Here is a 15,412-nt window from a genome sequence, read left to right as displayed (position 1 = left end):
ATATCAAATGGCACCAGTAAAGGGAAAAGAGAGTGTGGAGGTTGGGGGGGGGGGTGGGCCTTGGAGCTGCAGGCAGCAATGTGATGGTGAGCTGGGGTGGGGAAGTCAGCAGAGGAAAATATACCACAGGTATCGAGGTTTTTTTTTGCTGGTTCACACACTTTATATTTAACAAAATAATTTTTTTTAATAATATATTCTTTTACACATCAAATATTGTTTCTAGAACCAACCCCCCCCCAGCAGCCCCCTCCCCTCCTTTTTTTATTTTATTTTTTTAATACAGAATAGTTTCTTGTTTGTTTGTTTTTCCCTCACTAGTTTCAGGCACGCTATTGTTTGAAAACCTTGAAAAGGGATGGATGGTCATTGGCAGAGAGCAGCTGACAAACCAAGGTGACGATGGCTTTGTTTGCGGTGCCAGCAGGGAGCACATCCTCAGCCCAAGCATAGCAGTGGCTGCATCGGTGCTCGTCCCGCCCCAGCTAAGGATCTGCCCTCTGCTGAAACACAGAATGGGGAAGAAATGAAAATACAAAGGCAGCTGTGCACCAGCCGAGACTGCCTCAATGCATGTGCTGGTTGGATTTGCCATCGTCACTGCTAAGAGCAGGTGCTGGGCTGAAAGCTGACCGGAATAACCACCCTCGTCCTAATGGCAATGGGCAAAAAGCAGCAAACAAAGTGTGAGTGGTGACTGGCACAGTACTAGTGAATCAAAAGGAGAGCAACCGGCCCCAGCAAAGAGCTGTGGGGGAACACTGCTCCCCTCCGACCTGGGTAAGACGCTGTGCTCTCAACGTCCTCATGAGGACATGGCCACAAGCTCATGGTGCCCATGTCGGTGTCCTCTGTGTCACTGTCCCCACGCGGTGGGGAAGGTCAGCACAGACCCAGCGTTGGGCTCAGCCCCATCCCCGCTGCCGGCCCATGCCCCCTCCTGTCCTTAGTGCCCCCCCACAGACACCACAGAGACCACCCGCTGCTTCGCTCATAGCTGTATTGCCCCGACCATCCCAGCTTCGGCTTAAAAAAGTTATCATAAATAAATCACAACAGCGAAAGAAATGACTGTGGAAAACCGCGATCCGCGCTGTCGGAAGTGAGAGCAGTGAGCGAAGCGGCACCTTGGAGGCATCACCAGCCAAAGAGCTTGTGCAGCATGTTGCATTTTCTCTTCTTTTTCCTCTCCACATCTCACCACAGAATCCCTACTAAGCGCCGATAATCACGAAAGCGGAGCAGCTACCGAGGTGCTGGGTACGTGGGGCCGAAAAGCAAGAGGGCAGGGAGGGAAACCCTGTCCCGCCAGGTGGCCTTGGTGGTGACCCTGCAGCAGCTGGAGAAGCTGGGATGCATTGGAGCCGTGAGGGGGTTCTGCAGCTACAGAGCCTGCTTGCCCTGGCATTCACGCTTGGAGCACTGCGCCGGCTTCCACCAGTCCCCGTTGTGGCAGTGGCAGATGTTGCAGTCGTCCACCTTCACCTCGATGCCCGCGGGGATGATGGTGGTTCCTGCGAAGCAGTTGGGACCTGTGGGAACACGGGCACATTGTAGAAATGAGTACGCTTTTCTCATTGTTATTGTTTTATACTTAATTTAATGATAGTGGGTATCTCTCTTTATTGCTGCGTATTCATTTAGTGATGCTTTATCCCAAGGTTTGGCTCCCAAGCATTGCTGCTGTAACCTGGTGATCCCATGGACCGGAGCCCACTCATCCTGCATCCTGAGCCCCAGTGCCAGAAGACACAGGTGATGTATGGCATCGGGTTCACCAAAGCAATTCATCTCCTACATAAGACTGAACAGAAGCCATGGCTGTCCCACCTCTGGCAGTGCCCCAGGCCAGGCTGGACGCACCTTTGGGCAACCTGACCTATGGGAGGTATTCCTACCCATGGCAGGGGTTGGGGGTGGTGGGTGGGCTTTGAGGTCCCTTCCAACCCAACCAACCTTCTGTGATTCTGTGATTCTATGATTTCATGAATTAACACCAGTGCCAGCAAATTGGGGTGGTCACATACAAAGTATCAAGGAAGCAAGAACACATTTGAGTGCCCAGCAGCTCAGATTATTGCTCCAAAATGTCACAATGTGATTTTTAATCTGTTCTCCTATTGCATGGGATGAATTTGAAAGATGAGTGGTGAGTGGTGTTGCTTCAATTCTGACCACATTTAAGTGACCTCCCCCCCTTTAATAAATGCTTCTTCAATTTTACATCAGTTCCTTCATGTTTAAGTTAACAGAGCCACAGTAGAAACAGCCCAAGGACTAAGTCCTCAATGATGCCTGCACCAGAATCTGCCATTTCTTGGTGAACCATGTATCCCAGCTGCAGGCAGGTCAGCCTCTGCTGGCCACACCCAGGCCTCATCCCAAGCCACACAAGGCTTCCTCACTCATCCTCAAGGCCATAAACACCACAGCATCAAATACATTTTACTGTTCTCAAGACCCCTGCTTTGCATGTTATCTGCTGATAAACACAGTGCTCGGCACTGACAAACCATCCCACTTTCGCACTGCAATTACCCCTCCTTATTTGATCTGGGAAGTGCAAGAAGGGACCTAACCCTGTTTTGGTCTTGCTGGAAAACTCCTCTGCAGTGTTTTCCAGCAACCCACTGAAACTGTCATTTCTCCCCATGTCTTCAGGGTGTCTGGCTGTGCTGCTGCTGCAATTCCAACAGATGTTAATTCTCTGCTTCACGAAGCCTGATGGATGCTGCTGTGTTATGACACCCGAGCAGGCTCCTCCATCAGGTAGGCTCATTTTCTGCTGCTAAAAGTCTGGGTCAAATGCAATGGAAAGGCCAATAATCGCAGCTGGCTGCATTTAAAGCTGCAGTAAGTGCCTGTACCTCTTTAATGGGACACCGTGGTTGCCTGCCAGTGTCGGGGATGCTGAGGATGGGCAGGCTCCAAACAACAGCCTGCTCTGCTCTCCCAGAGAAAAGAAACCTTTTCATTAACATTTAAAAACATTTAAACAAAACACTTCCTCTGAAGATTAGGGTGGTAAGGAAAGGGGAAGATCGTTTTCTCTGCTGTTGCCCCCCAGCTGCCTGCTGATCACATCATTTGAGCATCCAATGCTGATCCAACACCGACATGCATTCCCAAACACATCCCTCTCCTGCTGAGTCAGGGGAATTGGAGGCAGTGGTGGATGATCTCAAAAGTGCCACCAATAGTCACCAATCTATTTCCTTCTGCACACCACAGCAAGCCCTCCCATTCCCCCCAACCAAAATGTTCTCTTTGAACAAAAAGCAACATTTCTGCCCTCCCTTTCTTTCAATCAACCACCCCAAACCCTTGCTTTCCAGCACAATGGCTGGAAATAGGTCCTGGCTTTCCAAAACTGTTGGTAGCACATATCACAGCCAGACTAGACCAGCAATGTGGTTCTTTATTATTATTCAAAAGAAGAGGCCGCTCAGGAGCACTTGATGACACGTCAAGCACATCAAGAAAGTTATTTGTGGTAACAGCAGAAGGAACAAGGAGCTTCTCTGGGCTGTCCTTGTGTTCTAACGGCAGCTGCATCCCCCACTGCTCTGAAAGCAGGGCAGCAATCAGCCCTTCTCCTTGCTCAGGGAGACGGATGGTAGAAGTTTGCTGCTCCCACAGACAATGTAATTGTGAGATCTGCTTTGCTTAACATAATTAATACTCATAAAAGACCACGGCACTCCAGGCTGTTTGCTAGAACAGCTGTCAAGATTTTTATGGTGATATAGCACAGGAGTTCAGGCGCTGTTTTGATGGGAGAGATGTAGCACAAAGAGAAAAAAAAAACCATCCATTTTGGTTTACAGGAACAGTGACACTGAGTTTTTCAACCCTTATGCCTCAGACTGGATACTGGAGTGATGGCACATGTTGTGCCACTGAACTCACCTGTAAGGGACTTCTGGAGATGCTCCAGGCCAACCCCTCCAAAAGCAGGTTGCACAGGAAAGCATGCAGTTGGGATTCCACAACCTCTCTGGGTGAGGGTTTAATGCTCTCCAGCATTGTGTCATGTGGATACTGCCAGTGCTGTGAGTTTTACTGGGCTTGCAGCAGCTCTGGATTTAGCTTTGCGTGTGCAGACAAGCCATAAGAAGGAAGGAAAATGTTAAGCGAATCACTTCAGGCCAGCTGTGATATTTGGGTTTGTCCTAAAGAGCATCTTGCACAAAACTAAGCCTGTTGCCTTCACTGTAGCTCCTGACAGTGCCCTGTCCCCTTTCAGCAAGGTTCCTGCCAGGACAGTCAGCAGACAAGAGGTTTCCTGATGGAGGGAGTTACTCTTCCCTTCTTCCCCTCCTATTTCAGAATGGATGCAGCCTGCAAACATCCCCATGCGACACTCATTCAGATGAATGAGTCCTGATGAATTTGCTTTTGGAACGCACCCACGAATGCACTAAGGCAAAGGGATTAACTGCTGGCATTTTGTGACGAGTAGGGGAGGGCGTTTCAAGTGCCCTGACAGGGTGGGGGCAGATATTTCTGCATGATGATCTCAATGTGATCACTCTGCAGTGTTTCCAGAGTGTTCCCAGCATGACTTGGCCGACACAACCACGTGCAAAGGAAGGACCACATAAGGATTGTGCCCAGGACACCTCCCAGCACAGGAGGATGCAAAACACACCAAAAACCATTAATCACAAGGGATTCCGGCACTCCTCCACATATTGATGCACTCTGGAGTTCTGATGAGGAGATGAGGGATCAATGGCTGTGATGGCATGGATGGTGACAGAGATGAAGACCTGGGAGGCAACCAGGGCCTTTTCTTAGTCCTCTTGCTTTGCCCTGGCACTGATTGCTGGCATTCCCACTGTGCCTTTGCACTCCTGAGGCTGAGATGGTCCACATTCCACTCCTTGGGTTGAAATGATCCAGGTCCAGGTGGCTGAAGCCAGCTCTTCCCCCAGGCATGTCTGCAGGGCTGTACATGGTCATGAGAAGGAGCAGCTACCTCTTGCAGATCAGTTCCTCCATTTACCTTCTAGATTTGGCTGTAGAAAGCAGAGATCTTGTGTTGCCTGCACTCTGTGACTTCTTCCATGTCCAGGCTGAGCTCTGTGCTGGGGGTGAGCAGAAAAGCATCTTGTTTTTAATGTCCCCCCCACCCCCCCCCGATGTGCTGACCCTGCAGGATTTTTTCAGATGTTAATTTTGTTCTGTCAATGCTATTTATGCGATCACTTCAGACTGCAAGAAAAGAGCTCAATTTGTGGCTTTAATTAATGAGTCAAGGAGGGAAGAAGTCTTGTTTTTGCTGCTTCACATCAAGACTGAATGCCCCTCTCACCACGGGGGAGCATAAGGCAGCGGGTGAAGCCAGAGGTGAGACATAAGGAAGTCAGCTGATGATGCTGAGGTTTGCCTTAATTAAAATTAAAGTTGGTGATGCACCGCAGGCTGGGCTGAAAATACCACAAGGAGATAACAGCCCTGGGGCTTCACTTTCATGTTAGAAAGAGGCCAAAGCTGAAGAATGTCCTAATGCAAAGCATCCTTGAAGTCTGAGGGTGTACAGGGAGCAGTGCTGGGGACATGGTGGCTCCTGGGGGTGATTTCCATGTGCTCCAGGGTAAGACAGACCCCTCTGCATCCAGCATCTTCCCAGCAAACACACCAAGCAAGAACCTCCCTGGGATCCCCTACAGTTCAAACCAATTGTGCCATAGGCCAACAAAGCAATGCAGATGTACCCACCACCCTGAGAACATCTGGCAGCAGCTGGATGCTGCCTCAACTTTGGGACCATCCTCCCTGCCATAAGCAGAGCACTTTGGTCTTCCAGGCACTCATCAGCTTTCAGCCTTGCCCCAAAGAATGCATCTCTTCCAAAGCCGCTCATCAATTCTTGTCCTTCTTTCCTGCACCTTCCATCCCTCCCAATGCTATGCTAATAATGCCCCTTCTCCCCCCGCACTGCCTTTTTACATGAGAGGTCTTCCCAGCCATAATTCACACTGCTGGGTGCCTGCAGATACCTGAGAGTTATTTAATCTCTGCATTAGAATTACGCAGCATCCTTCTATCCTTCTGTCATCTAAATCCACGCTGCTCACCCTCACAAAGCACTGCATCATTCAAAGGAGTGCACTGAGGTGAGGCCGAGCTGAAAAGCTACATTCAGGCCAAAGGGAAACTTTTGCTAACCCACTGGCACTGACTGATTTAATCCTTCCTGCTTTGTACCACGCAAGACCATTACTGATAACTCGTTATCAGTCTTCATCAGGAGCAGCAAACACATGCAGGACAGGAGACATCCAGTTGGGAACACACCACATTACTCCTCCTTATTGATGGCGCGGGTCTTAATTTGATGCAGAGACATAACTTTAGGCCTCACTAAATACTGCAGCAGGAGCGTTTTGGTGCAGCGAAGATCGATGGGTGCAATTTAAAGGCAGTCTGTTTAGGGATGGTGATGCCTGCCTGCATGGTATGGATCGGAGCGGTGTGGGCCAACACGGGGCCATCACTCAGGAAGCCCAATGAAGAGGGCAGCTTTCCAAGTCAGGTATTTTCAGTACTGAATAAGGCAGAACAAATGCCACCTATGGACTAAGGCTTCAACATTTACCTGGCTAAAGAATCACAGAATCAACAAGATTGGAAAAGACCTCCAAAATCATCCGGTCCTACTGTCCACCTACTATGGATACTGTCCCACTCAGCCATGTCCCTCAGTACAACATCTAAAGGAAAAGGATTCGACTCTTAAAAATCTCCCTGAACACAGCATAAGCCTTTGAGGGAATACTGTGCTTTCTAAAATACAGGCAGATTCTAACAGCAGGCAATGAAAGCTGCTCTTGGGTCATTCTAACCTTTCAGGTAAGTAATAGGCTTTTAAAAACCCACCTAAATAGATATTTCCCCAAATGAACTCCAGCCCCTCTGAAGGTACATTAATTTTTTTTAATGGCAAATCAGCTCTTTTGAGGAGGAGAGCCGGCATAAAATGGATTCAATCAAAACAAATCCATTAAGAAAAGCACTCCTGTGATCCTGCACCATTCTCCTGCACCGTTCTCCCTGCCTCTGCAGTGGTGTCAGGGGGCTCCCCATTATAACCTCCTGTGGCTCCATCTTTGAGCACCTTGGCTAAGGGGCAATGGGAAACCCACATCTATGGGCACAGATGGCAATGCAGCCATTGATCCCCAAGGTCCGGGTCCTTGCTCTCCTCCCGAGCATCTCCATTCCAAGGTGAAGGTTAATGGCAAGAGAAGAACAACTGGGACATTGTCTCTGGGCCTTCTGAGGTTTTTAGCCAACTCATTCACCTCTTGGTTGTGCCGTGTGTGAAAATTTAATGGCTTTATAGCCCATTTTAACATTTTTATGCCTTTTTTTTTTCCTGTGGAAAAAAAGCCACATTTGGTGTAAGAATTAAAACAGTATTTCATCCTTAACTGCAATCAGGGATGATGTACGGGGGAGAGCTGGCTGCGTGTCAAATCAATATAAAGCCAGAATTGAATCTAACTTGGTCACTACAGCTGTGCATGATGTTTTATGGCTTCTTTTTTTTTTGCCATATCAGTCATAAAATGAGGTGGAAAACTGTGACTGTGCTAATTTCAGACAAAACAAGCCTTCTACAACCTGGAACAGGAGGAATACAGGAAGTGGGATTGCTGAGTTGCTCATTACATGCGTAATCAAACCAACTTAACCCAACATCAGATGAAGAAGTCAAGGTGGTCAGCTCAGGCAGATAGTAGCGCTGCTGCATGCATTGGTTTGGCAGTGGTTGCTTGGCAGTATGAGAGGTGAAAGGGCTTCAGGAATTGTGTGCTCTGAGACAGCCTTCGTCTCCCATAAGAAAAACACAGCACCATTGAAACGTGGATATTTGGTAGGGATGGTTCAGCTGGTAGAAAAATGCCTTCGTGCTTCAACCCATGCTCTTGACCCCTGGTTTTGCTCTTCTGAGGGCCCATTATGCCTCCTGAATGTAATGGTATCCATGGCTTCTTCACAATGCTTCCTAGCGGTGCCCTGCAAAGAGTCAGGTTGCTAATAAAAATGAGTAGAGCTGGTTTTGCATGTGAATGGTTGCATTTAACTAAATCATCAAATGGAAAAGGATTGTGCTTTCCTCTGCTAATAATTCTAGGTGCCACTACAAATGCATTACCGCAATCTATGTGGGCTTTCATACTCGAGCAGATGCCATGTGATATTATTCCAGCCTGACAGGACAGGACGGTTATTTTGCGCTGCAAAGTAGCAACTGGGAATGACTATTAGCAAAGCCTTCCCCGCCTTGTCTTCCTTTGCATTCCTCTTATTTAAAACCAGAAGTGGGATTTAGACGTTAGAACAACTACTGACCTGATACAACTTAATGATTTTACAAAACGCCCTAAAAATGCCTCGCTTTAAAAGATTGATGTTTCCTATTGTATTTTTTCAATGCCAATTAATTACTTAATTCATTAGCAATGTAACACAAGAATAGTCTTTGAAAATCCGGTGCTTTGTGTAGATGCCTTTAATTATGGATAATTAAATACTGTGGAAGGACCTGATTATACCTCTGAGCATTTTCTAATCTGGAAAATGAAACATGCTCTTGTACTCCTGAATGCACGTAGCAAAAGCTGTGCTCAACGATGGCGTGAAATAACACGAGGGGGGAAAAAATATCCCCCAAATCGAGATCTGGTGGAGGGCTGCTAAACCAAAGCAAGGAAGGAACTGCTGGGGAAGCTTGAGGAGTCTGCACGTACTACATCAGGGCTACACATGGAAGCTGAAGGGAGCCAGCAAGCAAACAGGGTGTGGAGGCAAAGCGACGCGCTGCCTGCTGAAGTTGGGAGCAGGTTTCCAGATGGTCCTTTGTACGTACGGCTGCCATCGCCAAGGCTGCTAAAAAGAGCAAAGCACTTTCCAAATGAAATCACAGCTGACCTTGGAAGATGAAAACTTGCCAGTGCCAGGAGTTGGTCTATTTGTTTGGCTTCGCCTTCTCTTTCCATTTGTTTTTGTTTTTATTTTCTCCTTATTCCTCCGCAGCCATCTCAGTAAGAAAGTCAGTGCTCAGAGGGCTGCAGTAAACAACGCCGCTGCCTCAGAAAGAGCTTTAATCTCTGAATAAAGCCAGCAAAATATTTGTTTTGAAGACAGCACCCCTCCCTCCTGCAGCTGGGACGCACCGCCTGCCCAAGGAGCTTCATCTTGTGATGTTTTTGTACTCGCTGGAATAAACGGAGAAAGGATGCACACCACCATCCAAATAGAGCCAATTCAGCCATCTGCCCTCGCTGCCCACCCCTTCCCTTCCTCCTCTCCCCCTGCTCCCTATTTATGCCGCCACCAACTCCCCCTGTGCCTCCACAGCTGAAAAGCAACACATTTCTTCCCCCCTTAATTAAAACCCACTGACCACGGCGATGAGTGAGAAAAGGAAGTTGTGAGCTCTTTGCTGCTGGTGGTGGTGCTGCTTGACTGGCTGGGAGCTGGCTGGTGCTGTGGGGCAGCTGGGCTGAGCCCCGCACACACAGAGGGCTGGCAGAGCTGGGCACAAAGGCTGCAGAATGGGGCTCTTAACCACTGCACTGCATGTGAGCCATCAGGCAGCAGAACCACGTGCTGCTACAGCCAGTCCTGGGAAAACTCAGCAAACAGCATCTCTTTATCCCCCTGACTCCCATCAGCATCTGTCTCCCACGTGTTGTTTTGGGGGAGGATGCTTCCTTTCTGGAGCATTCTTATCTTTATGGACCATAATCAGGACAGGTCTTGTGAGAGCTTACGGGCAGACTGACACTAGGGGGCAGGTAAATGGGTTTATACTGGCACAAGCTGATTAAGAACACCCAAAAGAAGTAAAATGTTGATGCATAAGCTGCCTATCTTTGTGAGGATTGGGAATATCAATGGTGACTTTCATAGTCATAGAATCACTGAGGTTGGAAAAGACCTTTCAGACCCCCAAATCCAATCCCAACCCAACCCATCATGCCCGTGGAACTGTATCCCTTGGTGCCACATCTCCATGGTTCCTCAACACTGCCAGGGATGGTGACCCCGCCACCCCCTTGGTGTCAGTGAGGAAACCTTTGCTTCCCTGGTAGACCAACGTGCGGATCTCAAGCCAGCATCTGGGGTCAAAATCCTTCAGGTATGGGGGAAACTACTCAAGATGAGGCCCTAGGGAGCACTGATAGATCCAAGCCCAGCTCCTCCACACTTCTCAGCCCCTTAGTCTGAGAGATCTGGGACAGAGCTTGTCAAAAACTCACAGCCAAAACCCAATTTGGCTCTCTGGGGGGAGCTGTGAAAAGATGAGGTTCTGGTGCAAAACAGCAAATTTGTTATTGTTAGGGCAGACAGGTTTCCATTCCTAATCAGTTTTCCAAGTCCTTAATAATTACTGTTTGACAGTTCTTGTAATACACTTCTATACATATTTTTTTTTTCATTCAACGCAGCTTGAAAAGCAACCAAATATTATCTATCTCTTTGCAGCACAGGGAGAACGAGTGCCTTGCAGACACCTCCTGCAGCTCATCAGCCAGCACCAGATCAATCCCAGCCCTAATTGCCAGCAGCCCCTGCTCCAAGCTGGGACACCATGGCAGGTGTAGGAAGGGGCCGGTGCCTACACTGCCAGCTGTAGATGAGGGATGACGCATCGGGACGCTGCCATGAAGCCGTGCAGGTAATTAATCTACATGCAAAGGAGCCCCTGGGATGTCAGCGGTGGCTGTGGTGAGTCAGAGATCACACGGTGAGGCTCTTCTGGTTCCTCAGCCCTTAGGAAATTGGAGCACTGCACCTGAAAGCTGTGCTTGATGGCTGCGACACATTCCTCAGATGCAGGCAGAGGAGCCGGTGTGGGATCCTCTCCTGCCTTTGCAGCCTTTTCTGGCTGTGCTAAGAGCTGAGAGGGGTGGCACGAGAGCATGATGCTGTTTGGGTTTCACAAGGCAGAAAAAAAGCAGCCTAGACAGACACACCGACCCACAGTCATGAGGCACAGGAGAACCAATGCAGTGCTGAACAAGGGCTCCTCCATCTGCCTCCCCCAGCATGCCCCAGGCATTTGCACAGTGGTCCATATGGAGCTAACCCTGAGCACAGGCCACCACCCAGGGGTGCTTCAGTTCCATGTGGTTCTCAGTGCTTACCTGGGTGAGGATGAGAGGAAGGATGTTTTCACATCAAAATCGGACTTTTGAGATCTCTGCTATTCTTTTCTCACTTTTACTTTTTGGTTTAAAAAAGCAGGTTATCTGAAATAATCCATCATCAAAAATGTCCCTGCCCCTTTGCCCTCCTTATCTGAAATGGTCTATATCCCTCCCCTGTCGAGGGCTGGCTCACTGCAGGGCAGTTGGACTATGTGTCCTTTAAGGGTCTCTTCCAACTCAAACCACTCTGTGATTCTATGATAAAGATCTGTATGGACAGTCATTCTCCCAAGGTTAGAGTCGGTTCATTCTGGAAGCATTAAAATGGGGGCTCACACCAAGTTTTTTTTTCCCCCCCCAACCTTTTTAAGAGTAAGAACAGCAAGTCTGCTATCACTGGCCTCTTTCCCAGGCATGCTGCCGTGAGTCAGCATTTTCTGGCCAGCACATCCCCTTCCTCCTCTTATACTCTCTACCAGACCCAGCAGTCAAAGCCTGAGCATGGAAGCATCTTGGAGAACTCTGTGTGTGCAGACCCATCTCTCACACTACAACCCTGCATGTGACACTGGGGCTTTTGGCTTTGGTAACATCAGCTCCTGCTTTATTTACTCTAAGAGCTCTGAGCTTCTCTACCAGAACAAAACTGCTGCCACAGAACATTTTCAACTGGGAGGAAAACGTGGCTTATTTTATGTTGAATGAGATACATCCATTTACATTAGCTGTGGGATTGTACCGTACCTTTGAGCTACATGCTGAATTCCTTGTGGCAATCCTGGGTATCAATGGGATGAGCACATCCCTGAGTTTATCTAGAAAGGATAAACCAGGGGAGCCCCCGCACACAGTGCTGAAGATTAGGGTACGGTGGGTGAACTCACTGCCCTTACTTTATTACTTTACTTACTTTACCTTACTTTACTCACATCCCTTATTTTGTTCTGTTAGTGGGGCAGGAGGAACCATGCCACACCAACAAAACCAGCCAAAGCAAACAGCACGATTCTCTCTTCCTCTGGGCTTTTATTTGCTGATGACTAAGCCTGAGCTCTTCAACCTTAGGTATAAATTCTGATCAACGCAGTACAAGGGTTTTCTAAATGCAAACAGAAAAAAAGCCACCAAGTAATTACCCTCAGCCAGCCAAGCTCTTTGCAACCTATGCTGCAGCACTGAGCTCCCAACACCTGCACTGAGAGGGTGAACACCCTGGTGCAAAGCAAGAGCACAAAGAGAGGTGGAGCATGAGTACAAGGGGGTGGAAGGAAATGGATGTTGATGTTCAAGGGCATCTCTGGACAACAGGGACCAGCAGTGTCTGATGGCACAGCTGGGCTTCTCTGGGCAGCACAAGCAGTGTGTCCAGCACATACAAATAATGCTCTTTCACCCACACCAGGATGTGCTGTAACAACATGTGGGCCCCTCCGACAAACTGTTCCACAAAACTCACAAACTTCTTTTCACTCTGTCCACAAAATGCACTCTGTTGGCGAATCAGGGAGAGACAGAAGAAGAAAAATGCACTTTGCAAGTATTTCCTAAACCCTCCGGCCAAACTGGCTGCTGAGTGTAACAGGCCAGGATGATGTGCAAATACAGCGGAATATCCAGAGCGAGATTACTGCACTGATCTCCTTTGTAGAGATGTGGAGGTGTGGAAGAGTCAGAAGGCTGTGGGTGAGATGGGGACCCTACCAATGGAGCAGAGAGGACTGAGACAGCTGAGAAGGTGGAGGGAAGGAGAGGGAAGCAGGAGAAGAAAACTTCTTTCTGAATTCTAAGTTTTCTTGCACTTGCTTGGCTCTAATCTTTAATTCATATTTTCATTTCAGTCTCTCTGCTCTGTAAAGTCTGCATTTCATGTAAAAGGAGCAGCTCAAACATCAATTATTTGACGTGAGTCAACCTCTTGTTAAAGTCCCCTACTCCACATATATGTTGGCTCCAATAAAAGAAGCATTAAACATTCATTAAATTAGAAATACATGAAGACAGTGTCATGCCTCTCTTCTCATACAGATATGCCTAATAAGCCCAACCTTCCAGAGCAGCAAAAGCAAAACCATCTCTAATCCTTTTAGAAAGTCTGACCATGCAAAGCACCCCAGTCTTCTGCAATTTGCCTGTGAGTCACCCAGAGAAATTAGCTGCTGCAGGTCAGATCCTCAGTGGGAGTAAATGTGAGTCAGCTCCTCTGCTGGGGTTACACCTAGTACCACACACCCGGGACCTGGCTGTGGGTTTCTCTTGCAGCAAAATGGTTCACAGCAATGTAATTGGACAAAAACATCATTTTTAGTCTTCTGTGTTACACCTGGAATTCAATCAGATGGGGACCTGCAATAACCACGCCTGCTTGAATTTCAGTACTGTCCATCCAGCTTGTGCTCTGCCACTGGTTCCCAATGTCAGACTTCTTCTCCAAAAAAACCCAACCAACCCATCCCCTCCTCTACAAAATACCACTATGACGATAGTGGATCTTGAACTGCTGCTGCTGCAGACTTGTGCACACAAATCCCAGCAATGTTTCCCCAAGGGGTAAGCAGGTGCTTCTTTACAACCATCTCAGTTTGAAGAACAATACAGGCCACGTATAATACACTTCCCACACCTCCGTGATCTGTGTCTGTTTCGCAAGAGCTTTGGAGCAAGTCCCATCCAGCTAACAGCTTCCCACCATCCTGCCATTCAGGGCGCTGGAAGACATGGGAACACGTTTAGGATCCTGGGTACAAATCCAGGATAGCTTTCAGCTCCTACCGTCTCCTTCTAAGCTTCAGGACGTGGTACATGCAACCCAACTCTGCCGATGGCAAGTTTTGGAAGGTTTATCCAAAGCTCTTCACCAGTTCTAGATGGCTTCCAACAGCTGTGTCCACAGGGTGCAGCTCACAGTCCTGAATTAGCTGGAAAATCCAACTGTGTGAGACTTTCAAAACCAACTGAGGGCTTCATAGATACCTCTGCACTTCACTCTCATCAGAAAGTTTGGCATCTGTCTGCCTTTAAACTCTTGGCCCCAAGTAATGGAGGAGAACAAACACCACCGAAAATCAATTTCAGTGAAATAACTCCTTTTTAAACAAACAGTAATGTAAGCATTGAAGTATTTTGTCAGGTCAATCATGGCCTAGCCCAAATATGCTGCCTTGCGTTCAGTCTTGATCTTTTACCAGCTTTCAAATCAATCCCTTTCTTCCTTGGTTGCTAATCAAATCGCTCCTTTAATTGAGCTAACAGGGCACCACAGTTTATGTTCCTGCTGGTAAACACAAAGAACATTAGCTGACAAACAATCAAAAAAGCATCCTTTGTAGTGGCAGGAATTTTCTCCCGTGTTCAAGCTTCAAAAGCATTGATTTTCATAGCTAGGCATGAAGCCTTGACGGGCTTTGCTGTCACAATGTTAAGGCAGCTTCTACAAGCTCTGCAAAAATGGAAGAAGACTCCTGACTCGTGTTGGTGTCCAAAATGGAAGACTCTTGATTCAGGATGGAGGCTCTACATCTGCACATAAGGCTGTGAAGCATCCCTCTGTCCACATGTGCTGGGCAAATGCTGCTTGAAGAAGGGTAAATCCCTCCTCCGGCCCCTCGTGTGCCATCGGGATGGGCTGCTGGTGCTGATGGGGTCAATTGAGAGCTCAAAAATCCATCTGGTTTCCACAAATACTTTATCCACCATGAGCAAAAGCGTGACACGGCCACATTGTTCTACCAGCTTCATTCTCCAGGACCTATGGATGGAGTTGTGGAGTCCAGCAAGGTCCAGTATGGGGATACATCTTCGTCTTGGTTGGCCACGCTCAGCTTGCATCTGCACAAGCAATCAGCATATTGCATAGACTTTGACTGAAGGGTTTTTAACTGCAACCTTAAAATCTGGCCATTTCAGGACTTCCTGAAATAAATTAGAAGAGGAATTTTATTTAGTTTTTTGTTCGTTTTTTTTTCTCCTAAAGGAATTTCCCCATGGCTACAAACCACCGTTTTCCATAAAGCAAATGAATATGAAGTCTTCTCATGTCCTCTTGCCACATTTTCTGTGTTGTCTCTATTCAGCAACAGTTGCATATAATCAAATGGCAGACAAAGCATCCTCTCCCCCAGACCTTCATCTTTTCCTCACACTTTCAATAACTTTTCTCCTCATCTCATCGACTTTTTTGTCAATGGCCATGTAAGAAGCAGACGCTTTCCAAAACAATCACCTGGAGAGTCAGCGATCCACATCTT

The 15,412-nt window shown here is 47.8% G+C and overlaps 1 protein-coding gene and 1 long non-coding RNA gene across 10 annotated transcripts in view; one reads left to right on the top strand and one right to left on the bottom strand.

Annotated features, from left to right (window-relative positions):
• Positions 1-986: 986 nt before the first annotated feature.
• Positions 987-15,412, bottom strand: part of VWC2L (von Willebrand factor C domain containing 2 like) — a 37,041-nt gene continuing 22,615 nt past the window's right edge. For 4 of the 9 annotated variants that reach the window (XM_032445976.1, XM_015867972.2, XM_015867971.2 and 1 more), the window contains one exon: positions 987-1,532. In XM_032445976.1, the coding sequence (XP_032301867.1) occupies positions 1,482-1,532 (51 nt within the window). In that variant the 3' untranslated portion in view covers positions 987-1,481. Of the gene's footprint in view, positions 1,533-3,909; positions 5,091-7,373; positions 15,078-15,412 lie in introns of those variants that run through there. The other 5 variants (XM_015867974.2, XM_015867975.2, XM_032445975.1 and 2 more) reach the window with 3 other exon arrangements.
• Positions 1,532-10,606, top strand: LOC107316469. Its single transcript, XR_001556373.2, has 3 exons — positions 1,532-1,755; positions 2,662-2,769; positions 10,504-10,606. It is a non-coding gene; the product is annotated as an uncharacterized LOC107316469 (long non-coding RNA).

This window comes from Coturnix japonica, chromosome 7, assembly GCF_001577835.2.
Source record: "Coturnix japonica isolate 7356 chromosome 7, Coturnix japonica 2.1, whole genome shotgun sequence".
In the NCBI taxonomy this organism is placed as follows: domain Eukaryota; kingdom Metazoa; phylum Chordata; class Aves; order Galliformes; family Phasianidae; genus Coturnix; species Coturnix japonica.
The sequence above is the reverse complement of the archived record's forward strand: the minus strand, read 5'-3'. Positions and strand labels throughout refer to the sequence as shown.